At 35.9% G+C, this 26,432-nt stretch overlaps 1 protein-coding gene across 1 annotated transcript in view; it reads right to left on the minus strand.

Moving 5' to 3' along the window:
* LOC150093402 (uncharacterized) overlaps nucleotides 1-26,432 on the minus strand; it is a 233,648-nt gene that overhangs the window by 135,214 nt on the left and 72,002 nt on the right. The window contains exons 3-4 of the mRNA XM_090413608.1: nucleotides 22,754-22,765; nucleotides 8,313-8,411 (exon numbers count right to left, since the gene is read on the minus strand). Coding sequence (XP_090269734.1) covers nucleotides 8,313-8,411; nucleotides 22,754-22,765 — 111 coding nt within the window. The remainder of the gene's footprint in view (nucleotides 1-8,312; nucleotides 8,412-22,753; nucleotides 22,766-26,432) is intronic.

Consider the following 26,432-nt stretch of genomic DNA (forward strand, 5'->3'; position numbering starts at 1 on the left):
AAGTATCAACCAATCAGTATCTCAGGAGTGGTGGTGAAGATTTTGGTAAAGTTGGTTAAGGTTTGCATTCAGAAATGGATTAGCAGAGAATGTTTACTTTGCAATGAACAGCATGAGTTTACTAAGGAAGGTCACGTTTTAGCAACTTGCTAACATTCTATAATAATGTTACCACTGAACTAGACAAGGGAGGAAATTGATACACCATGATACTTTTGGATTTTGCTAAGGCTTTTGATAGAATACAGAATGGAAAACTGTTGCATAAATTGTAGAACACAGGTTTGGATTATAAAATATTAGTGTTGATAAGAATGGCTACTGCCAGATATCAAAAATTAGTATACGGGGAATGTGAGTCTGCAAGATTTAAGGTAACCAGCGGTGTACCACAAAGATTAGTCCTTGGCACACTGTTATTTAATCTGTATATTAATGTGACACTGGAAAGGACTAACAGGTGATATATAGCTATTTGCTGATGATGCAAAGATACTGGGATAATCAGAATGTGGCTGATATGCTTTTACTTGCAGAATGATTTCAAAAGGCTGGAATTGTGAGCATGGGAAAATGGATGTCAGTAAATGCAAAGTCATGCACTTTGGCTTGATTAGATATCCAACGTTGTATTATATTGGTGGGATTATGCTAGAAGAAACTGATCAGGCTAGGAATTTTGGAATGTTAGTAGAAAGCAAATTGTGTAGCAAATATTGCAAATACAACTCAAAAGATAATTGCAATGCTGAAACAAACTTTCGCATGCTAAGATAAGGATGTCAATTTGCCTCTTTACAAGGCCTTGATAAGACTCACTTGGACTATTATGCTGGTTCCCATTGTGATTCTGATAGAGGGGAGAGAGGGAGAGTGTGCAAAGGAGATTGTTAAAAATGATATCAAGATTGTGGAATACTGATTATGAAGACAGATTGAGAATTTGTAGACTGCAGACACTAGCAAACAGGAGAAAGAGGGGCAATATGATTGAGACTTACAAACTTCTGAAAGGGACATACAGGATTTCAGTTGATGAATTTTTTCATTTTATGGAGGGTGGGGAAAGAACAAGAGAGCATCTTTGGAAGCTGAGAATGAATGTTGCTAAGACGGGGGTGAGGGGTAGATTTTTCTCTCAGAGGGTGGTGTGTGATTGGAATGGATTGCCATTGGATGTATGTCCAAGGAGTGTGAATGAATTCAAGAATAAGGATGATAGTTGATGTGTGTTGTATATGGTCTCCCTCAATGAGTCCCTGACTCCCTGGAGGTCTCGCTGAATAATAATAATAATAATATGCAGTGTATAGCAATATGAAGACAGATCCTTATATTGATGGGTTTTCAGTATACTTGTAATTTCAAAAATTTGTTTTGATGAGTAATGGCCAGATTAAAAAAGAAACACAGTACAGTTGGAAAATATTTAATTAACTGTATTAAATTATACAAATATTTTGGTTTACGTATCTTAAACCACCATGAGTGTAACAAAAACAATTGAGAAATTCAAACAGCAATGATATAAGCACGTGGAGAATGTGCTATCTTTTTCATATGTGACTGTGAGGAAGTCTGGTAAATAGTATTAGGATCCAAGATAGATTTGTAGGTATGTGTGTAACTATTTTTATTTATTTATTTATTTTTTTTGGATTCGATATAAAAAAAGGTGTTTGGAAATGAGTTTAACGATGCCTGTTTAAATGAAGTAAATAACTTGTAATTACATGGAATTGAATAGACTCCAGGTATAAGCAAAGAATACCATCTGCTAAAAATAGAGTATAAGGCAACAAAAGAACTGGATTAATAGATTTAAACATAGCTGAATGATGAAATTTCTTAAGGATACAAGAAACATATTCGGAATTACCTCTGACAGAAAGGATGGAGATTTTGTGGAAGTCATCTCTTCTTGCAGAAGGTAAAAATCGGCTAATAGTTCTTTTAATAATTTTTGGACTGTAGCCATTGAGAGAAATAGTCTGTTAATGGTAGAAATTTCCTTCTAATGCAATTCAGATGAAGAACAGATGTGTGATAAATATACTGACCATACAAGGACTGTTTGCAGTAGAATGAAATTGGAATCATCTGTTTCCTTCAAAAGGACATCAAGAAAGGATATAGTTCCATTCGTTTATCCCAAGGTAAATTTGATTCTGTAATGAAAGCTATTTGTTTTTCATAGGAAGACACCTAATTCCTGATGTGATTTATTTCAGATAACAAAAACATCATCAGCATAATGAAGCCAAAGAGAAGGTTTTGAATTTAAAGTAGACATTTTTTTTATTATTATTAATAATAAAAATGCTCCAAGTAAAAGTCTGTGAGAGCCAGTGAAATCAGGGAGCCAATCACAGTATCTTTCCAGCTCAAATATCCAGAGTTCATGACAAACTTAAATGGCCACAATGTCCAATAGAAATTTAGAAGATAATAGTTCCAAGGTGTAATTTAAAACTTTTCCAATATCAAATTGGAAGGGTCAAGATTCAAATCTCTAATTTTTGAAATAAAATGAGAGGTATTCCCTTACAGAAGAGAAAGAGTGGACAGGAAAGTGAGTGAGGAGATCAAAAAGAGAGAGACTGAAATTTTGTGTAAGAATTGGTCACAGAGAATATCCAGGCTTGTAAAGTTAAAGCCCAGAAATCCCGGATGGTCTAGCAATGATAGGTCCTAAACCTTTTAACAGTATCTGGGTTGATGAAGATTCATTATCTAATAAAGAATTAAGTTTATTCAGCTGGTAATTGATTGGACCCTGACTGGGATCGCACCACCTATGGTACAATCCCATAAGAGAAAACCTATTTTATGCTTATATTCAGAGGAACCGAGCACAACAGCAACATTTTCTTTGTCAGTTTTTGTAATGGTGAGATTTTTATTATTATGGAGACTACATAAATCTTTTAATTCAGACACAGGGATATCGAGAGGTGGTGGTTTTGAATCATAATAACTTTGGTGACCTCGAAACATAATTTATTTTTATCTTCATAAGAGAGATGAGATATATGACATTTAACATTATGTAGAAAATCTAAATAAGAGAAAGTTTTGTAACAATTGCAGATTTGTGGCCTTGAACTAGAACATTAAGTTCATCCTCAGTTAAGGGATGATTGCTTAACTCCCAAATGTCAACTAAAGCAGATATGGAATATATGATGCCAAGATAGGCAGGTGTAAGTCATCAATTACACCTCCACTGCAAGGTGTGATAATCTTATTTTAAAAAGTCAGTATGTTTCTTATGCATCTCAAAACAATGACACAAAGTTCAATTTAATGAATGCAAGAAATGTGGCTCCCCCCCCTGTACTGAGTTGTTTTAAATGTGGACGGACATAAAACTAAAATTCCTCTATTTCCTATATTTTTTTTTCCAATGGTTAGCATTCAAGAATATGTCAGAAGAGCCAATCTCAGGTGGTGTGGTGTGGTATGGTCATTTAAACAGAATGGGAAAGGAAAGGTTAGCAAAACTGGTGCTTGCAGCCAGAATGCAAAGAAAAATACCCAGAGGAAGACCAAGCTCTAGGTGGATTGATGCAAGCAATCAGAAATGCCTTAGATCTAAATATAACATCTAACAATATTGGAGTCCTGACAGATAGTCTAATTTGGAGGAAAATTGTTGAAGAAAGTCAGTAATAATGAAAACTTTTCATATAGTACTATGATAGAATCCTATATGCCCCCCAAAAGGAACATACCAGAAATTTGATGAAGACCCCCCCACACACACACACTCATATATTTTGCCATTAATGGCAAAACAAACTGAAAGAAAAACTTTCATACTGTAATATATCAATCTATTATCATCATCAGTGGTAAAAAATTTTTATAGCATTAGTTGTGCTTTTTCGGGACTAGTTGGCTGAGTGGTTGGTATATTTGCTCGCTAACCAAAAGGCTATGGATTCAAATCCTGCCTTGTATATATATATATATATATATATATATATTTTTTTTTTTTTTTTGACAGCTCTGTTGTTGTAAGTGTGTAATGTTTCTGTAGGTCTTTTTTGTCTATATATCTTTGTACTTTGACATCTGAAGAAGGTGGCTTACCAACGAAACTAGTTGTATCCATATTAAACTTTTATTCTTAATTATCTCAGTTGTTACAGTCATTAAAATTACTAAATATATATATATATATTTCCCTATTAATCACACCTTATTAATCTTTTTATCATGTCTATGCTAATGTTTCTGGATTAACTTAGTACAGTTTTCATATCAATGAGGGTTTTTCTTGCTATATCTATTCCTCTTTTTATTTCTTTAAGGGAATTTCCTCATTCTATAAACATTTGTCCCAGATATTTGTCTCAGACAATAATAATAACATACACTGGCAAGCGGGTTTTTCCCCCTGGAAACTCGGGTGTTTTTGTCCAGTAAACTCAAGAAAAGCATACATCCAACTCATAAAAGATATCTACAAAGAAAGCACAACAAATATCACCCTTTTCAATCACCCAATTAAAATTAACTTAAGCAGAGGAGTACATCAGGGTGATGTCTTATCACCTAATCTCTTCACATCTACTCTGGACAGCATCATTCGAAAAATTGACATGAAAGATGGAATAAACATCGATGGTGAAATATTAAATATCCTATTACGCATCGATGATGTGGTATTAATATCTCACTCACCCAAACTCTTAGAATCAATGCTGAATAACATAAGCCAAAACTGCCAAAAAATTGGATTGGAAATACACACTGACAAAACAAGATGGATGAAAAACAAATACTGTAAAGATCATACAATCACTCTAGAATCTCACACCATCGAAAAAGTTGAAGAATACATCTACCTCAGCCAGTCCATAAAAATGAATAATGATATATCAAATGAAATAGCAAGGAGAAAAAGAGCTGCTTGGATAGCCTTCAACAAAATAAAATCAACAATTACCAACCAAATTAAGATAATTTGGTTGGTAATTGTAACTAACAACAATTACTAACAAAATAAAGATATAGAAATAAGAGCCCATCTTTTCAATAGTCACATCTTACCAGCATTAACTTATGGCAGTGAAACATGGAACACAACTTTAAAAGAAGAACAAAGCTTAATAACAACTCAACGTGCAATAGAAAGAACATGTAATATAAACAAAATAGACCACGTAAGGCACACAGAAATCAGGAAGAAGTCTGGACTCACAGATATAATAAAAACAATCTACAACAGCAAAAGAAGATGGGCAGGACATCTCGCCAGAATGAGAGACAACAGATGGACAGTCAGAGTTACAAACTGGTATCCGAGAGATACCAAAAGGAAACCTGGAAGACCAGCCTTAAGGTGGGAAGACCCAATGATTAAGAAAGTTGGAAGAAAATGGAGAAGAAAGGCCCAAGACAGGAATAGCTGAACTCTTTACGACCTGCAGGCATGGAGAAATCCTGATTGAAACCACAGGTCCATCAAGGTAATCAAGATAAAACTCAAGAAAATCGACCGCAGAACCCATACTATTTTCAGACATTTAATATATTGTGTTAGGGTTATGTACCACGAGATTGTGGCACTTGTTAGCTGTTTCTTCACTGTGTGCTACTTAATGAGTGATAGGCTTGGGCCAGCTATCTCTAATTGGCTACCAGTGGAGATTGAACTGCCCACTCAGTCTCAAAAAGTTAGATAGGGCTAAAATGGCCTTTATTCCCTATACAGGAATAAAGAGCATTAGCTGATTATATATATATATATATATAATCAATAAAAAAAAAACTTAGCCCACCTATGGTACTAATGTATCATAGGTTTACACTAAACCTTTCATGAACAGGAGCCCCATAAAAAAAAAAAATGTACTCTTTAACTTGTGCGTAAGTGCAAACTAATGCAATGAAAAAAAGAAAAAAAAATCTTTAACACCACAGCAGTGAGAAAATATTACTGTTTTGAAAAAAATGAAACAATATCGTGAATAAAATATTAAATCCCATTGAACTGATTCAAAGAAGAAAGACTATTTCATAAGAAATAAATTTATTCCTAGTAACAATATTATGTGGCATTTTTGAAGTGGCTATTATTTCAGTTTTTTTTTTTTTTTTTTACAATAAAAAATATATATTTCCATGTGAAATATATAATTATATATATTTCACATGTTTTCAGCAATATTCTAAGGTCAGTCAGCTTGAGTAGAAGTGAAGCAGTGTTTTCGAACGAAATGCCAAGTTTTTTTGGAAGCTGAAAAGGCTATGGATGTAATAAGTTTGTGCCAGGATAAGATTGATGTTAAAGTCAGTCCAAAAAGGGAAACTGATTTTGGAGGAAATGAGAAAATCATCAAAAGTAAAAGGGCATGAAGCAAGATATTTCTTCCAGGTAATAAGACAGGACTAGGTTTTGATAGCAGTGAAGATTATTTTCACCCCACTTGAGATTGGTGAGGAAATCAGTATTTAAGACATTAGTTATGGAAGATATTGAAGCTAGATTCATTTGAGTATACTGCAAGGTTTCTTGAATGAAGAAATGGAGAAGAGTACTGTCATCAGCAAAACTATGAACATAATTTAAAGCGAGAGAGAGAGAGAGAGAGAGAGAGGTCAATGATGGATTGGAGAAAGAGTGAGGATGAGATGGATATGGTGAGAGTACATAATCATGGGATACTCCAGTAGTAATAAAGAAATCTGATGGAAGGAAGCCAACCACCATGACAAGCAATGAATAACCATAGAGGAAGCAGGCAATCCAATCACAAAGTGCAAGAAAGTCATAAGGTAGTAGTAGAGAAGGCCTTGATGCTATACATGATCAGATGTCTTGGAAATATCAAGCATAACCACATGAGTTTCTCAAATCCTTCCATTGCCTATCTAAAGATAGGTGAAGTTAGTGAGGAGATCCATTGTAGAGCAAGAGAAAGAGAATTCGCATTGGTGATCACTAAATAATTGATGAATCTCTAGACAGTAAAGATGCTGGTTGCTAAAGACCTTCTCCACTTTCAAAGGTACTAAAGTGAGGGGAATGGGTGATAGTTTGATGACTGACTTTTATTTCCCTTTTTAGGAACAAGCTGGATAAATGCTTGCTTCCATGCTATTGAGTAGATACTAGATGAGTATGACAGCTTATAGAGATAATATGAATAGGTGGTACTTCTGGAGTAATAAGATGATATATACTTGAGCTCAAGTAAAGATATATATCATCTGGATCAAGTTTATTAGTATCAAGACTAATAAGAATTTTTCTCTTCTGGTGAAAGATTACAGAAAGTGATCTACACAATACAAGAGTTGGAGGGAAAAACTGATGCCAAAAAAGTCTGTCATATCTTTGGATGATGATGCTAGTTACATGGCACTATCAGGATGTGTGTGTGTGTGTGTGTGTGTGTGTGTGTGTGTGTGTGTGTGTGTGTGTGTGTGTGTGTGTGTGTGTGTGTGTGTGTGTGTGTGAGAGAGAGAGAGAGAGTTTTACCTCTCAAGGAAGGGCAGAAACTACACAACTTAATGAATGAGTGAATATTTTCATCTTAGATAAAACAAGTTTTATCTAAGATGAAAATGGGTGGGAGCTCTTCTCTTGAAAATTCAAATCTCATATGCCTTTTGTAGATATATGATCTGAATTTTTAACCAAAGAGATCTCCTGTTTCCACCTTAGACAAAGATGCATAACGTCTGTTCTTCCTTGTTTCTACCTCTCTCACATTCTCATGGTACCACTGTAACATCACCCAAAGATAAGGCAGACCTCTTGGCATCAGTCTTTTTCAATGAACATTGGTAACAGAGTGATTACAGAGAAGAGTAGTTCTGAGTAAAAGTAACTTTAATTAAACTTAAAATGAATAATTTCTGCCTTCAGATTCAAATTACTGTCTGAAGTCACACGCTAAGCTGAGTAAGTATTGGGAGTACTATATTTCAGAGAAACTCAAATGGCACACATCTCAATAGTACATGCTCCTTTGGACCTGTACACAATTTTCATCTTTCTAAATATCTCCAGGATGAGTCAGATATTTTGGACTTGGTGAACCTACATAGTTTGGTCAGTAATAACAGTGCCTTCTGACTGGAATTAATCTGATCAACAAACTTCTTACAAAAACTTGAGGAAGCAGTTAGTAAGATGGCCATACTGTTTAATTTTTATGAGCAATCTTTGTTTTAGGTACTGAAATAAATTGTATCCATCTAAATGATTAAATTAAGCATTTTACATGATTCATAAATTACATCAATTTAGTTATTTTAATATTAAAAACAACTTTACTTCTATTCAGTATAGTTACCTTGCTCAATGGTTCCACATTTGGCATCTCTTTTCTTAGTTCGTTTCTTAGGAATTTTTTGAAATGGAGCAAATTCCACAATAGCTGGATATTCATTTCCTAGAATATATATATATATATATATTGACAGAAAGTAATAACTCTGAAATGAAGCTATGTACTATATCATTTACCAATATGCATAATTTTTGAAAAGGAAACAAACACAAATAATGATTAACTATGTTTTACCTAAGATTTCTATGGTTTCTATTTTTCAAAATAGAAAGCATACATCTCTGGTCATCATATTCTACAATGCATTATTGAAGAGATTTAGAAGATACTATAGCAATATAAGATTTCTTTTTTTTTTTTTTAATCAACTCTCCTATAACTGCATTTTATTTGTTAGGTCTCTAACTGAATCTCCATTATAGGAAATCCCATTATATTTTCCCTGTAATTTGATTTGATGCCTCATCATCATCACATCATTTTCTGGTACACACTGTGCAGAATGTACCATATATTATGACAGTCGAGAACAATATTTCATAACTACTTTCCACAACTTTCTTCCAAACTATTATTATTTATTTTTTCATGTTGCTCCCACACAAGAAAGATTATTTGCAATCCATAGTATATTTTGTAACGTGGATAGGTTAAGGTTTTTTCCCTCTATTTTTATCAATTTTATAAATTTTTTTTTGTATTTTTTTAATTTATTTATTTGTTATATAGTCCAGAAACCCTGCTATAGAGACCAAACATGGAGCTTTTTGAAGCCATTTCAGGCCTCCAATAAGTGGGGCAGTTCCACACTGGGTGATGAAATTCATCTCCAACCTAAAGACAATCACAAATATCCATACCCATGGCAGGATTCAAACCCGCAACATGTTGGTTGGAAAGCAGGTACACAAACCACTTGGCCAGGTCTCTCAGATTTGGTTAGCTATAAAATTTCTTAAATGCTAAAGCATTCATGACTATATTAATTCACATATGTTTTAGTCTTCCTCCAATTGCCTTTCCTGCTATCTTTTTCTCAAACACTTATTTTGGTAATCTTAGCTCTACTTACACATTCTTGAAGCATAAGACTAAGGACTTGTAAGTACTGCAGATGGTTATCATTATCATTACTACTCCTACATATATTCCTGAATATTAAAAATTTCATGTCAATTCTGAAATCTTCAGTTTGAATATGTTCTGCTACTGATGCAATAAATGCACTCCCTTAATCTTTCTTAGAACTTTCACATCTGTCTCCAACCTTCAATCAATAGTTTCTAATTCAACTCTCAGATTCTTTTATCCTTTTACATTTAAACATTTTCTCTAAAAAAATGATTAAACAAGAATATAATTCTTGTTTAATTAAATTAAAGATGCATGGCATCTTTAATTTAATTTATAACCAAGTGAAAAAACTTTGAAGTATTTTAATAATAAGGTGTTACACCTTTTTTTTTTTTGCTACTTACAGGGCTGTACTTATACTTTTCCTGAGGTGGGTGGGACCTGAGATGGTAGAGTGCTCTGGGGCCCCTCCCTCATTGTTTGGCCTTAAGTTGGCCCTAATTTTTTGGGCTCCCAGCTAGAGCCTCATGCACTTGTGCATAAGTATAACTCTGGTTACTTATATATGGAAAATATACGACTCTGCATTACTTCAACCTTGGTATCTCTTCTGGGTCTAGCTCCCACTGATGAGACCTCAAAAAGTCGAAACTGGTCTTCCCAAAATGCATAGTATTGCACGCGCACACACACACACACACACACACAAAGAATGTGTGCTTTGCATTGTGGAATAATAAGGCAATTAATGTGAAGTCATTAGCCACTATATACAAGTAGCCTAATCATGAAGATATACTTCACATGCACACTTTGTTTGCTTACACTTGGATAAGTGTCACTAACCTCTGGACACATGAAATGGTTCAGAGAAACTGGTGTTGTTGCACCAAGCATGTCCATGTAATTTAACAGTATCTGGAACAAATAACTGCTCAGAAAAGTTGCATCATATGGGATAATATTCCATTCTTTTTAACTGGATGGTTTTCTAATTAGTCATTCAATGCATATAATGGTTGATGCATTTGTCTCTGAAATTTCCCCACCAATGAAGGAGTGACTCAGGCTCTGTTATGTTGTCAACCCACTTTCTCTTATACATAAATGACCTTCTGACACTGATCTTAAGTCATAATTTTACTAATGAAGGAGCTCAATAGACTATGTGAGTGGGCAGGTGAGTGAAGATATTAGTTTAATGTCGCCAAGTGCAAGGTCCTGAAATCTGCTAGGCAAGGTTGGGATGCAGAGTATGCAATTAATAGAGATTTTGAAGGAAGTGGAAGAGAAGAGATGAGTGATCTGGGGATGATGGTAAACAGAGACTTGAAGTTTACAGGTCACTATTGCTAAAATTGTTGAGAACATTTTTTTTAATTTCATGTGTGAACTACAAAAAATGTAAGAGCATACATATAAATTATTAAAAGCATACATTTAAAGAAATAGACATTATGTAAGACCATAATAATGGATTATGGCAATAATCATGGGGACATTGACATGGGGAAGCAAAGAAGTTATGTGTAAGGCTCTGATCAGGCCACATATAGACTATTGTGTGCATATTTCGTCAAATGGTTTTCGAGGGAATGAGGATGCATTGGAAAGGGTTCAAAGAAGGCTCAATAAGTCAGTATCAGGTCTATGAAATGTGTGATATAAGGATAGATTGAGGCAATGCAACTTACAAAGAATTACAAGTAGAAGGAAGGATATGCATGTTAGAGGCTTAATGAAGTGAAGAGATATGATTGAGATGTACAAGATGATGAAGGATTGTTACCAGATTAATATGGAGATTTTTTGTAGAGCATGGGAAGACAAGGACAGAACAAGAGGTCATCCTTGGAAGTTGTATAAGGAGGGTGTGAGCAGGGGAGTGAGAAGCAGGTTCTTTGCATGGAGAGTAATTGGTTAGTGGAATGCATTGCCTGAAAGTGTGGTGAGTGTGGAAACTGCAAATGGATTTAAGGCTTCAATGATCTTTTTGCATGAAAGTGTGGACCCTCTGCAATGACTCCTTTGACCAGAGGCCAGACATTAATAACAATAGTAATCCATTCCTCCTCCTCCTCTGACAAATCTAGAAGTGTTCAAATATCACAAGTTTCAAGATCTTTACAGCATACAAAGTGCATCAGTGCCTTAAATGCAGATCTCCATACCATTCTTCTCCAAAGTAATAACAACCTGGTCATTACCCCAAAAAAGACAAGATGTTTTTAGTAGCACTACAGGCAATTCACCATCAATGCTATCAACAAAATGCAGTCCTGCCTTTCTCTTACAAAAAACTTCATTCAGCTCTCCTTACCTCTGCTAATACCCAGTTCACAGATAAGACCAGATCTTCAGCTGACATTTACCTCTACCCTTCCCTGGCACAAACACATCACATCACACCTGTAGGTTCCTGACATCCAAGAAAGACCTTCAATACTTGATTCTTTCACCTAACCAGCTACTAACTCTGTACAAATTCCAAATCTGCTCGACCTCAGAATATGCTCTCACATTTATTGTGGGCAATCATGCAGGGAAGAAGACAGTTCAGTTAACCAACGATTCTTCTCTATGGATCTCACAGATGCTTTTTCTACAGACTTCTGTGGGCTATTCCACTGAACTGGCATCCAATACTCATCTCCATTTCTGCTACAGTAACATGAGCAACAATTACCCATTATCCATTCATGATTTAACTGCTAACCTACAGAACCAGATTCTCTTGCTTCTCTTTCCTACCATCTACCTCTGGACCAATCTTCCTCCAAATACTACAGCTTCCAGTTGTCAAAAAAAAAAAAAAAAAAAAAAAAAACTGAACAGATGCCTTCTCTCTGTCCACATACCTGCCTGATGATTAAGCCAGGAAACAACTGGTTTAAAATATTACATGCTGATTTGCTAGGTAAACTTTCTATGCAGTTTCTTCTTTTAACTCTCTCTTTAACTTACTGGGCTTAATATGTGGATTCTTGTTTTTCTAATCTTTGCAAACAACATCATGATATTCTTCTCTTAATGTAATCTTCAGATTTTTCACCTGATCAATAAATATGAGTTCTTGTTTTCACTTTTTTTTTTTAAATCAATGATGCTTACAGATCTGAGTTTGAAGTTTATATCTGCCAGCTGTGAACAGTTCATTATACTGGATTTATGGACCCAACTACCATTGAGATAAAAAATAAATAAATAAACAGATAAATAAAAAAACTTGAAGAACATTAAAATTCTACAACATTCACATTAAGATCATCTTCAGGAATATATACATCTATATACATACTACATTAAGAGGCAGATCAAAGATGCGGAAGGAAGAGTATTATGGAGGGATGTGGACATAAGAAACAGATGGAAAATATACTTTGAGGGACTTTTGAATGAGGAAAATGCAAGGACTCACAGAGGAGATGGGCAGCCTTCTGAGGGGATGGTACAGAACATCAGTAGAATGGAAGTGACAGAGGCCATGAAGATGATGAGGAATGGAAAATCGGTGGGCCCCGACAGAATTCCAGTGGAGGCACAGAAGGCACTGGGGGAAGAGGGAATTGACCTGCTGTGGGACCTGTTCATGAAAGTTTGCCAACAGGAAAATATACCCGAGGAATGGAGGGAGAGTACTCTTGTTCCCATCTACAAGGGTAAAGGGGATGCACAAGACTGTAAAAATTACAGAGGAATAAAGTTGATGTCCCACACAATGAAGATCCTAGAAAGGGTTCTTGATGGTAGATTGAGGAAGGAGGTGAAGATTGCAAAGGAACAATTTGGCTTCAAGCTATCTTTGGGTTACGACAGATGATGGAAAAATATCGAGAGAAACAAAGGGAGCTACATCTGGTATTTATTGATCTAGAGAAAGCATACGATAGAGTGCCAAGGCAAGAAGTCTGGAGGTGTCTGAGGGAGAAGAAGGTAACGGAGAAATATGTCAGGTTGGTGCGGGAAACGTACAGAAATGTAAAGACAAGTGTTCGGACCTGTTTGGGACAGACAGAAAGTTTTCAAGTAACAGTTGGCTTGCATCAAGGGTCAGCATTAAGTCCATTTCTGTTTAATATTGTGATGGAGGTGAGAGAAGATGCGCCTTGGACAATGTTGTATGCAGATGACATCTTGCTGTGTGTAGATTCAAGAGAAGAAGCGGGAACCAAACTGGAAAGATGGAGAAAAGTACTGGAAGAGAGAGGTATGAGACTGAGCAGAAGTAAGACAGAGTATATGTGTTGCGCAGTGGGCAGCGGCAGCCAGGAGACAGATCTGGAGCTGGAAGGAAATGTCATCAGGAAGGTGAGAGACTTTAGATACTTAGGTTCAACAGTGGAAGAAGATGGAGGAGCTGAGAAGGAAGTGGGATGCATGATACAAGTGGGTTGGAGGAACTGGAGGGAGATGGCTGGAGTGTTATGTGATAAGAGGGTGCCAATCAATCTGAAAGGCAAAATTTATAGGACAGTAGTGAGGCCAGCTATGACATATGCTATAGACACTGTGGCCCTGAGGAAAAATAACATCAGCAGGATGGAAGTAGCAGAGATGAGAATGCTTAGGTGGATGTGCAGTGCGACCAGAAAGGTTCTTCTGAGAAATGACTATGTCAGGGGAACAGTGAAAGTTACGAACTTAGGAGCGAAGATACAGGAAGCAAGGTTGAGATGGTTTGGTCATGTGATGAGGAGGGAGGACGAATATGTGGGAAGAAGGGTCATGCAGATGGATGTGCAAGGAAGATGGAAGCGTGGGTGGCCAAAGAAGAGATGGAGGGAGCTGGTAGAAGAGGACTTGAAGATGAAGAACTTGGATGTGGTGACAGCCCAAGACAGGAAGGTTTGGAGGAGACTCATTATAAACAGTAACCCCACTTAAGTGGGAGAAGCTGCAGAAGAAGAAGAAGAAGAAGATATACATATTACATTAAAACAATAGTTATTTAGCCTAGACCAATAGGAGAGTATATGTCCTTAAAATAACATAATAATAATAATAAAAGACACTTGGTTCTCCTGTTGTCATTGATGTAATTTCATTTTGTTTGTAGAGATTAGTGTCAACTCTAATACTCTAGGCCACTTTCTTAAGCTGGAAAGATGGAGGAAAGTACTGGAAGAGAGAGGTATGAGACTGAGCAAAAGTAAAACAGAGTATATGTGTTGCAAAGCTGGAAAGAAATGTCATCAGGAAGGTTAGGGACTTTAGATACTTAGGTACAACAGTGAAAGAGGATGGACAGGCTGAGAAGGAAGTGGAATGCAGGATATAAGCAGGATGAGGAACTGGAGAGAGATGGCTGGAGTGTTATGCGATAAGAGGGTGCCGATCAATCTAAAAGGCAAAATCTACAGGACAGTAGTGAGACCAGCTATGAAGTATGCTATGGAAACTGTGGCCCTGAGGAAAAATAACATCAGCAGGATGCAGATAGCGGAGATGAGAATGCTTAGGTGGATGTGTGGTGTGACCAGAAAGGATCATCTGAGAAATGACTATGTAAGGGGAAAGGTGAAAGTTATGAACTTAGGAGCAAAAATAGGAGGCAAGGTTGAGATGGTTTGGTCATGTGATGAGGAGGGAGGATGAGTATGTGGAAAGAAAGGTCATGCAGATAGATGTGCAGGGGAGGAGGGGGTGCAGGTGGCCAAAGAAGAGATGGAGGAAGTTTGAAGAACTTGGATGTGGTTACAGTCCAAGACAGGAAGATGTGGAAGAGACTCACTGAGAATAGCGACCTTACTTAAGTGGGACAAGCTGCAGAAGAAGAAGATTCTGAAGAACCCTAGGATTCTGTGAAAACATTTGGGGGTTCCTCAGAGCATGCTGACTTTAATGGGGAAATTATTACTAAAGTGACTTATTTCCAGAACAATTGTGGTATTTTATTATCTGTAACATTATGTATCCTGTTTTCTTGATTAAAATATTTTGCATGTAACAGTTCATTGTTGTAATTTCTTATTAAAATTTTCATAGGGGTTCTGCAAAAAAAGAAATATTTTTACATATAGATCACATTAAAGAAAGTGGCATTAGTGCTGTTATTAAAAATGGAAATATTCAACTCTTTATACGGATGATGTTATGCTAACTAAATTGAATAAGTTCTGTAATAATTTTGGTATTAAAATCAAAGACTATGAAAATAAGCAGGACAACTGCATCCTGAAAGGAGAACCTATAGAGCGAATAAAATATTGTTTATTAGTTTCTCCATTGATCAAAAACTCTTCATCAAAGACTGGAGATGACAGATATGCGTTATGAAAAAAATTAGGAGAGTGAACAGATGCCGTCAATAGCAGAATGAGGATATTAGATAGGAAGTTCACATTGTTAGCATTCAGGAATGTGTGAGCAGAGCTAAGCTCAGATAGTATGGTCATATAAACACAGAACAGGAGAGGTATTTGTTGTAAGGATGGTAGGAAAATACCTCTAGGAAGAACAACATTTAGGCCAACTGATACAGTAAGAAGCGGCTTAGGAACACTGAAATATAAGGTCTAACAATACTGGACTCCTGACAAATAACAGATTAATCTGGATGAAAATTTTGATAGGAAGTGTGTAATGATGCCAACTTTTCATGAAGTATTATCACAATATCCTTTACCCTAAGGATTCATTTCAATAATTTGATAATGATGATAAGTAAAACTGGCCAGTTAAAAGCACCACTATGCTTTTAACTGGCCAGTTTTATTTCGAGAGAGCATGACTCGAATGTCATGCTCTCTCTTAAATTTTTAGCAATGACCTCATTCATTTACCTACAGAAAGTTAGCATTTGTAGATCAAAAATTATAAACATGGCATATTTCACAAGATGAGAAAAAATACGAGTATTTTTTATAAATGCTATGTACTTGTTAATTTCAAATTAACTGAATGCTGACAAAATGCTAATCATTCATTTAACTAAATTATCAGTTTATTTGAAATCCGATCCAGATGATGCGACAATATATTATTATAAGTCACATCAAGTGTGACTTACCATAATGTGAGGACAGCTCATGTTGTCTCTTTGCTGAACATCCACTGTATGTTCTTTCTTTCTCACTTCAAAAGATCATCCTGTCTGAGCAAAATATGAAATATAGCACTGACATGTTAACCTATATACTCCAAGAAGATGCTGGCACCAAAAGAATCAAGGAATTACTCTAATTTGGTTTGCAAATTTGAATGCCAGTCTGATATCGAAATTCTTAGAAATCATTATGGATGCTCCTCCTTCCAAATGGTAGGAAATGGCAACCTAAAGCCTTGAGTCTTCTCTATATTAACTGGAGAGGAGAAGGGAGAGCTTTGAGAGCAGTGTAATCTTTTTCTGTGTGTTTCTCATTATAGCTATTCCTTATCAATGTATCTTTTACTATTTAGAGTTTGTGTTTCATCATTGTGGGTTTTTACTATCGATAATGTATGGTGCATTAATATTTTATTACTCCATATTTCTGACTTCAGACAACTTCAGTATGTTTTCTGCTTTGAGAAAAAAAAAAAAGTGAGAAAGTTAAGTGCTTATCCTATTCATGAATTAACGAAGTGTGTCTTCTTGTTTGAAACACCATTGTAAACAGGATGGTTTTGAACATCCAGTCAGTCATAGAATATTCATACAAGATGTAATGAAAAATAAAGCAGATATCCCAACTTTTAAAACATTAGCTCATCCTAAAAATTATTACTGTATAATGGTTTTATTTTATGCTTGCTTAATTAATATCTCTTAGTTTCTTACAGCCTCCACAAACCTGAATTTGATCACTAAAATATAAGAAAATAATTTCAAGAAAATTTTTGTCTAAATGTGTAGCATCTCCTTTCACTTTCATAGTTAAAAGGGATGAAAATTCACTTCAAGACTTTTTACAATTAATTTAATTCATGATAGATATGTTATCACATTTGAATGGAAAATGTGATAAATTCTATTTTGTTTATAACTGTTTCAGAGTTAGGCGTCCAGAGAGAGAGAGAGCTTTGTTTACTGAGAGTGGGGAAGCACAAATTCAGGAAAACTAAAGGAAGTTGGGTGGATGCAGATGTACCTGTGTGTGTGTGTGTGTATGGATAAAAAATGGATAAAAAGCACCCATGAAGCAAATGAGTGTGAGAATTACCAACAAGTGCAGAATCTAGTCTTCATAGGATAGTCAATTCAGGAAGTAAAGGGGTTGGGTACCTACAGGGATGTTGCCAGTTTTTATATACCAGAAGTATCAGGAACAAGAGAGCAGAATTTTTGGCATTGATTAGTGCACCCTTGCCAAACGTTATAGGCAATGGTGCAACTTAGCTAATAGCAGATGATGCAGCTACCAGGACTGAATGTGATGGATTCTGTATTTTCAGAGACGATAAAGTAGACAAGACAGAGGATAGGGTACTGCTGATGATATCAGATGAAATGTAGTCAAGAAGAGTAAGAATCAGCTCTTTTGAGTCAGTTTAGTGTGAGATTGAGGGAATAGGACAAAATATAAAATTAGTTGCTGCTAAGCTGGGGGGGGGGGAGAAGGGATACCACAGATGATGTGGAAGACATGCTTCAGCAGATTAGTACAATGAGTGCAAGTCAAGTAGTAATTACTATGGAGGACTTCAACTTCACAGACATAGATTAAAAGGAGGAAAGATCACATGGCAGGAAGGAAATGGAATTTATAAACTTACTGAGAGATAATTACTTGAAACAGAATGTGACGGAGGGGACTAAGGATACAAGAGTGTTGTCGGATCTTCTTATAGGATCAGAAAAACTGTCCATAACAGAGGTGGCTTTGCTTCCAATTGCGAAAAGTGATCATGGTCTTGACTTGGGACGTAGCAAAACATGGAAATTCCAGTTAAGAAGGGACATATGTAGCACTAGAAGGCAGGAGATTATGATACACTTAGGAAGCTGCTCGAAGCAGTAACACAGCATAAAAATCTACAAAGAAAGGATGTTCACAGTGCATGGGAGATATAGTCAAGGGGTATCTTGAGGAAACAATATCAACCTGCATACCCAAGGTCAGGAGGATAAATCGGAATGGCATTACAGGAATGAGTAGGTAGCAACATCAGCTACAAATAAAGAAAATGTTGTGGAGGGTATATAAGGAGAAAGGTGACCAAGCTAACTCATTAACAGTACAAGAATCAAGCAAGCAAGGCAAAATCTGATTATGAGAGGAAATTATTCGAACAGGAGAAAGGAAATCCCAAAAAGTTTTTTTCATTATCTGGCAAGTAAGAAGAAGAATAACTATAGAAGGCTAACTTAAGTGAGTGCAGATGGTAGAGTTAATGGAGGCAGAAGAAATTATTGAGCTATTGAACGATCATGCCGCAAGAGTATATCACTCAAGTGAAGATACTGTTATGACAGAGGTCGACAGGGACTGATGCGAGAACATTTACATATACATTTAGTATACTGCAGAATCTGCAGTATACTAAGGAAAATGTAACCCAATATCCCATCCAATCCACAGTTGCAAATACAACTGTGGATTGGATGAGATATTGGGTCACATTTTAAAGAATGTGCAGAGGAGCTATGCCTTTGGCTAGGCTGTTTAATTAAAGTCTCAGCTCTGGTATCAGCAAAATATGAAAAGAGTGGAAGGAGGGCAAAATAATTCATAATTCCTTTGCATAAAGGAGAATCTAAATCTGAGGTAGCAAATTATAAAGCAATTGCATCTCAGAAGTGGTGGTGGTGGAAGTACAAGAAAAGAATGAATAAGAATATGATACTCAATTAGAGGCACCATGGCTTTGTGAAGGGTCAGTCTGGCTTTAGTAATCTACTAACTTTTTATAATAGAGTGACAGCTGAGTTCGATAAAGGGAATGGCTGTATGATTATACTGCTGGATTTTGCAAAGGCCTTTGACAGGATACACATTGAACTCTGTTATGCAAACTGCAACAGATGGGGATGGGTAAGAAACTGGTGATATGGATAAAAAGTTGGCTGATGGACAGATACAAAAAAGTAGTATATACAGGAACAGAATACATGAGAAGGAAGGTGACTAGTGGTGTGCTGCATGGCACTGTGCTTGGACCACTCTGTTTAATTTATACATAAATGATATGGTAAATAAACTGAATTTGTTAACTATATTTAATATAAATATCATTTAATAATGGCATTAAATATCTTTATATTTAATAAAGATTTATTAAATATAAAGTATAAAAGATTTGGTAAATATTAAGTATCATTTGTTTGTTTGCTGATGATGCAAAGTTGGGTAGAGACGATAGAGAGCTTGCAGGATGATTTAAATAGGCTGACAGTATGGGCAAAACATAATGGATGTCAATTTAATGTGGAAAAGTATAAAGTTATGCATTTTTGAGCAGAAAGATTACAAGGATGCTGTGCATCATATTGAGAGAACTGTACTCCAGGTAATTGGTGAAGCTAGGGATTTGAGGATGGTTGTAGATAGTTGAAGTGTAGAGGTCATATTGCTAAAGTAGCCAAGAAAGCACACAGGATTATTTGGTTATTAAAAAACACACTAACAAGCAGAGATATGGGAGTTACTACTCCTCTTTATAAAGCTTTGATTCACAGGCAAGTGACCAAAATGGTGAGTTGTCTGTGGAATGCTCCCTATGAGGACAGATTCAGGGTTTGTGGATTGCAGATGGTAAAAAAAAAAAGGTGGGAAGGGGGATTTAAGTTACATTTAAGTTACTTCAAGGCTTTTATAGGATTGATGAAGGAGAAATATTTCAGCACTTGGCTTGAGGAAGAAGAACAAGAGGTTATCCCTGGAAGTTGGGTAAGAGCATGGTTAGCAAGAGTGAGAATACTTAGAGAGTGGCCAATGAATGGAATAGGTTGCTTCAGTCAGTAGTAAGTGCTTTGTATGTTAATGATTTCAAGGAGAAGTATCATAGATATTGTGTTAATGGTTTTGATCTCCCATAATCATTGTCCATAATCAATAAAATCTTGAAAGGGATACCTCTCTCTCTCCACACAATATTCACGAGCCTGGGGAATAAAGCAGTTCATGAACCAGTCTTTGAACAGTGCTTGAATCATCTAAGCTTTAGGGTTTGAATGGTAGTAAACGGGCAGTGTGTGCTTAAATGCACGAGGGTTTTCTGAGCAATAAATGAGAAAAGGCTTCAGCTTAAAACCCGCGGCATTCCCACCAGGCAACAAAGTCAACCGATCCTTAAAAGCTTTGAATCCTTTTTGCTTCTTGGTGTATGTACGTACGATTAGGCATGCATTTCCATTGCGAGCCTGTTTCATCTACGTTAAATATTTGTTCCGGTAGATAACCTTCTTCTTTGATTAAAGAGTCGAAACTATCAATGAATTTTTGGGCTTCATCTTCATCTACACTTCCTGCTCTTGTGGCACGTACGTGGGCTGTTCAATAAGTAATAAGACTAATTTTACTGTGGCAAAACCACTCACCACAATATTAATTTCTGTGGAATACAGAAATGTTGCTGTATGTATTAACAAAAGAGGTTGATAGATGGTGTATACGGGCTGATGTGCCAGAGGGTCACGTGACTAAACACAAGTGCTCATCGGCATGCCTACGAGGTGCGACTAGTCTTCGAAATGGAAGCGTCCTTGGAACAGCATTATGCGATTAAATTTTGTGTGCGTTTGCAAAAATCGGCATCGGACACTTTTAACATGATACGTGAAGCTTTCCACGATGAAGCAATGTCGAGGGCAAGTGTTTTTCGCTGGCATAAAACTTTTAAGGAAGGAAGGCAAAATGTGGAAGATCTTGAACGTGAGGGAAGACCTTCAATGTCCATCACAGAGACAATGATCAACACAGCAGCAATTATCATCAAGCACGTCAAAAGGAAGCATCCATTGCTGAAGAATGGCTTCTTATTGCACCACGATAATGCAAGGCCACATATTGCTAGTTGTGTAGTGGACGTTTTGCAGAAGAAAACAACACAGATATCCTACCACACCCTTCATACAGTCCTGATCTCACACAGTGTGATTTCTGGCTGTTTCCTCAGCTCAAGAAACCACTAAGAGGCCGCCATTTCGAAAGCAACAAAGCATGTGTAAAAGCTGCGGAGGCGGTTTTGAAAGAACTCTCACGTGTTTAAGAAGTTGACGCAACGTTGGGACAAATGCATCGCGTCTCACAGTAGTTACTTCGAAAAAGACCATGTAAATGATGACGATTAAAGGTAATCTGTTTTCTGTATAAATATAGTCTTATTACCTATTGAACAGCCTACGTACATTATGCAAAGCAAATCTTTTTTTAAAACACTTAAACCATCCAGTACTAGACTGAAAATCTTCTGCGTAATTGTCTACGGCACATGATTTTAAACTCTGAAACAGACTTCTAGCCTTTGCTTGCACTGTGCAAAGGCTCATGGGTGAATTTTTCTGTATTAAATCTTCCATCCACATAAACAACAATTTCTCCATTTCATGGATGGGTCCCTGTCATTGTTTGGTTAAAATTGCAGACTTTATGGGTGCGGAACCTTTCACAGCTTCCCGAATTCTTTCTTTGTCTGTAAGTATCGTCGATACTGTGAAATGTGATAACTTCAAGTCACGTGCTATCGTATTCACTTTCTTTCCGCCTTCATACTTCTGGATAACTTTCATTTTACACTCTAAATCCATAGTTTTCCTTGACTTCTTAGCTGGCATATTCTGTAGATGAAGGCATTTTCCTTTTACTAGACATTTTATGGGTAGTATTTCAGTAGAATTTTAATTAATACACCACACGCAACAGATGCTTGAAAGCGACTGAGTGTATGTGAGAGATAGTTATCATACGCACGTTATCATACGATAACTATTGTATCCCATAGTTATCATACGCGCAGCTGCCTGATTTATTATTAATTTATTCTTTTTTTTTTTGTGGTCATAAGTGCGGACGGTCATAAGTCGACGACCAGGTGTATTTCCAATCCTAATCAATCAAAATCTGCCACTCAAAAAAAAAAGAATGTGTGCAATAGCCGGCCTGGTTGGCCAAGTGGTCTGCATATCCACTCTCCAACCAAAAGAATGTGGGTTTGAATCCCTCCGTGGGCATGGATATTTGTGATTGTGAAAATACTAGTGATGGTGGTCAGCAGTAGATGACGTTGGTATGGATGATGAAGGTTGTTGTAGTTGGTGAATTGAGTAGTGGAGATAGATGTAGAATAGGTACCCTCCCTCGATGAGTCTTTGAACTCCCTGGAGGGCCATGTAATAATAATAATAATAATTTGATGCTTCAGTTTCAATAACATGAAAGCATTGACATTACTCTGAACTAACAATGAAACATTGCAAAATAAACTAATATAAAAAGGTTAAAATATTTTACCGTATATCAGCTCTTACAAAGTACATATAATCATGATCTGGAACTGGTGATATCTGATCCAAAAATTGCTCTTCTGTCATAGATGGTGGAAGCCTTCGGACAACAACCTACAAATTCAAAGAATTGAACATGTGATATACTGTAAGTTACTCAACATTTATATGATGAATTTATAAATGCTTATATTAAACATTAACAATACACATGTTTATGCAAGCAATCTAAAAAACTTAGATACAAAATGCATTAACATATCTGATGTAGCCACAAGCATGCATTAACATATCTGATGTAGCCACAAGCATGCATTTCAGTAACTAAAAAACATGAAATGTCATAATTTTAGATATTATTTTCATTAGGACTACATGACTGTCAACTTAGTTTTAAAACTGTTCTCATTGTGTAGGCTTCTATGAAGCAAGGACATATTAGAAATGTGTTGCCAGATGAGAAAGAAATAATTTATTGACTACTCAACTTAGTTTCATGAAAATTCTTTTGTTTCACGTAATCAAGAGAAATAAGTGAATAAACTAAAAAACAGATCATAACAGGTAACATATCATAATGAAATATTTAAAAACAGAAATAGCAATGGAAAGTGCACATTTGCTATGACTTCATGAAAAGCATCCATTGTTTTTTGTTATGCTGTTGAGGATGTTTAATCATTACAGCTAACTCCTTGAATGTGCTTGAGAAATTTGTGTGGAGCATTTTGTTGTTGGTTTGTTGTCATAATACTTGATGTTTGTTTTGCCTATATGTGCTGCCCGTCCAGATTTGTTTCCTTTCATTTTCTAAATTCTTAATGTGTTCAGATTGGTGTACCCCCTCCTAACCACAAGCAAACACAAACCACAAATATACAGTTGGTCCTGTAGACACCAGGTTTTAAGAGGTAAATCATGGTGTTTTAGTGGTTTCAGGATATTAGAAATCTTGAGTAGAAAGCAATCTTTATATTTTATTAATGTAATATCCTTGATATCTCATCTGTGACAGACTGTATAAAGGAAAGAATCACTGTTCTAAATTTTGTTTTTCATGTTCATTTGACTGTTTTGAAGGTTGACAGAGAATTTCTGTTGCAACCATTCTTTGGTAGGCTGAGGTAGTCAAACTCTTATTATTATTATTATTTTATTTATTTTTGTCTATATTACTAAAAATTCTGTAAGCTCTATCACACAGGGGATGAATAATCCCTATTTTTTGCACTGGGTGGTAATGGGTTACGGCATGCGAGTATTGTCCAGTGTTTGTTGGCTTCCAGCACAGTGAGAAATTGAATGTGTTCTGCTCAGATACTTCAAGTGTGTCTGAAAATGGTCAAGATAATTTACTTCTAATTCAATTTAAAGTGAATTTAATAAGCGGGTGAACATTGTTCAGGTATGGGACAAATTCTTCTAACTGGGTGAAGAGCCAGGCAAAAAAACATATTGCTGACACATCTGAGCTAAACTTAGGTGGTCCTAAATGGGTTTCTCTTCAAACCACTACATGAATAAATTTGCTAACAGAGGGGTAAAGGAAGAACCCGTTACTAGTCATTCCTTCTGTTCAAAATATTCCTCTTGGAATTTGAAGAAAGTGCTGTTAATGTAATGCTTTCTGATGGAAATCGATCTTGTAGTAATTGTAAGGTTTCTGTTCTTGGTACAACTATTCTAAAATCCTTTCATGAGGTTTCAGATTTGCGTTATTACCAAGTACAATTCAAAAATTAGATATCGTGGCCAATGTAGAAAAAAAAAGCAGACTCCCTAACAATGTGCCAGATTTTCTTTGCATTCAAAAAGTTTCCGCAGGTCTTCAAGCAAAACTGCCTATTAATAACATTACAAAAATGAACCAATTAGCCCTACAAAATATTAGACTGGATAAAAGCATTGTAGTTCTGAAAACTGATAAAGGCAACAACAGCTTGATGATTTCTGTAGAATATATAGAAAAAATGTAAACAAATACCTATATTAAACTTGATCGCAATCCAATAGGTCATTCCCATAATCACCAATAAGACCCCAAATAAATAACCCACTGTGGATGCAAGGCATTCTCTAACTTCATTGCGATCTAAATATCTAGAAAACTTGCTAAGATCCCACATCGGAATGTAAATTGCAGAGTTTGGTGGATGAGAAGAAAAGAGGTGATATCATACAAACATTTAAATTAGCAAGAAGATTCTATTGAATTAATACACAAGAAGATTACAAAAAGAATAGAAAGTGAGAGGGGAAGAACAAGTCATCCCTGGAAGTTGTATAAAGGTGTAGCGAGGAGTAGATTTTTAACGTGGAGAATTATTGGCTTATTTAAATTTTGGTTTGTGGAGCACATTACGAAAATTTTCTCCAATTCACATAAAACCCCATGGAAATAAATAAATAATATCTATTTAAAAGTCATACATTGCAGCCTGAATATTACAGGCATTTATCAGGGCAACATTAGTTAATTACAAAGTAGAATGTGAACAACAGATTCATTTGAAACAGTGAGAGCTGAATGATGTTATATGTAAAACAATGAAAAGGTATAACTCAGGAAACATTGCATTATTACTGATTAACTGTTATTAAAAATAATAATACTTTAATGCCATGTGATTAGAATAAGATTTCTCCATATCTTGGATAGTGAGAGTCTATCGTTTTGATAGACTATCCACTATCCTTTCTTCAGGAAGTGAAGAAAGGATAGTGGATAGTGAGATGTTTACAGTGCTGTCTTTAAATAAATATTCATATTTCTAGTGAAAAAGATGAAGCAAGCAAGTTTCTGACCGCAGGATATTGTGATGTGATAGGCCAAATTTCTCAGATTTCCTATTGCTAATGTAAGATTGGTGTTTTTTTGTTTAATCCTCTTTTCCACTGAGTGTCCAATTTTTCTGAAGTAAGAATGACAACAGTCACAAGGAACTTGGTAGACATCAGGAAGAGCCAAAGGGGAGCACCTATTTTTAGAAGATGAAAACCATGATGATAATTTGTTGACAAGAATAAATGTAGCCACTAAACTGTATTTCTACAGAATTCAGGAAACTAGTTCTGAGATGCCAGAAATCTATGGGATAGGAACTCGACATACTGTATCCCCTTATTATTTGAGCTAGGATTATAGTAATCATAAAGACCTTGCATAGTCTGAGAAGCCACTGAGTTTCATTTTTTTTTTCTTATTTCATGGCCTCTCCATGGAATCCAGAGACTCATCGTTGGAGATCCAAATTAACTATTATACACACAAATCCTATCATACCTCTCCTTAAATCTATTCACTGTCAGAGAGCTCGCAACCAATTCTGGCAAATTATTCCACTAACTCACCTTCATGCAAAAAATCTGGTCTGTACACCCGCTACTAACCACACTCTTACACAACTTCCACGGATGACCCTCTAGTTCTCTATTTGTCATATTATATTGAAATATTTCACTTGCATCAAATTTATAAAACCCCTTTAATATCTTAAAAATTTCTATCATGTCCCCTCTTTTCTGCCTATCAACTAAATTTTGTAACCCACTGACATTCAACTTAGACTCATAGGGAGTATTCCACAGACCTGTCACAATCTTGGTCACTTGTTTCTGAATCCTCTATACCAGCGCTTCCCAAACTGTGGGCTGCAGCCCCCTTGGGAGCCATTAGTTTTGTTGAG

The sequence above is a fragment of the Typopeltis vanoorti genome, chromosome 24 (assembly GCF_054136105.1).
Source record: "Typopeltis vanoorti isolate ZY-2024b chromosome 24, IOZ_Tvanoo_1.0, whole genome shotgun sequence".
Lineage (NCBI taxonomy): Eukaryota > Metazoa > Arthropoda > Arachnida > Uropygi > Thelyphonidae > Typopeltis > Typopeltis vanoorti.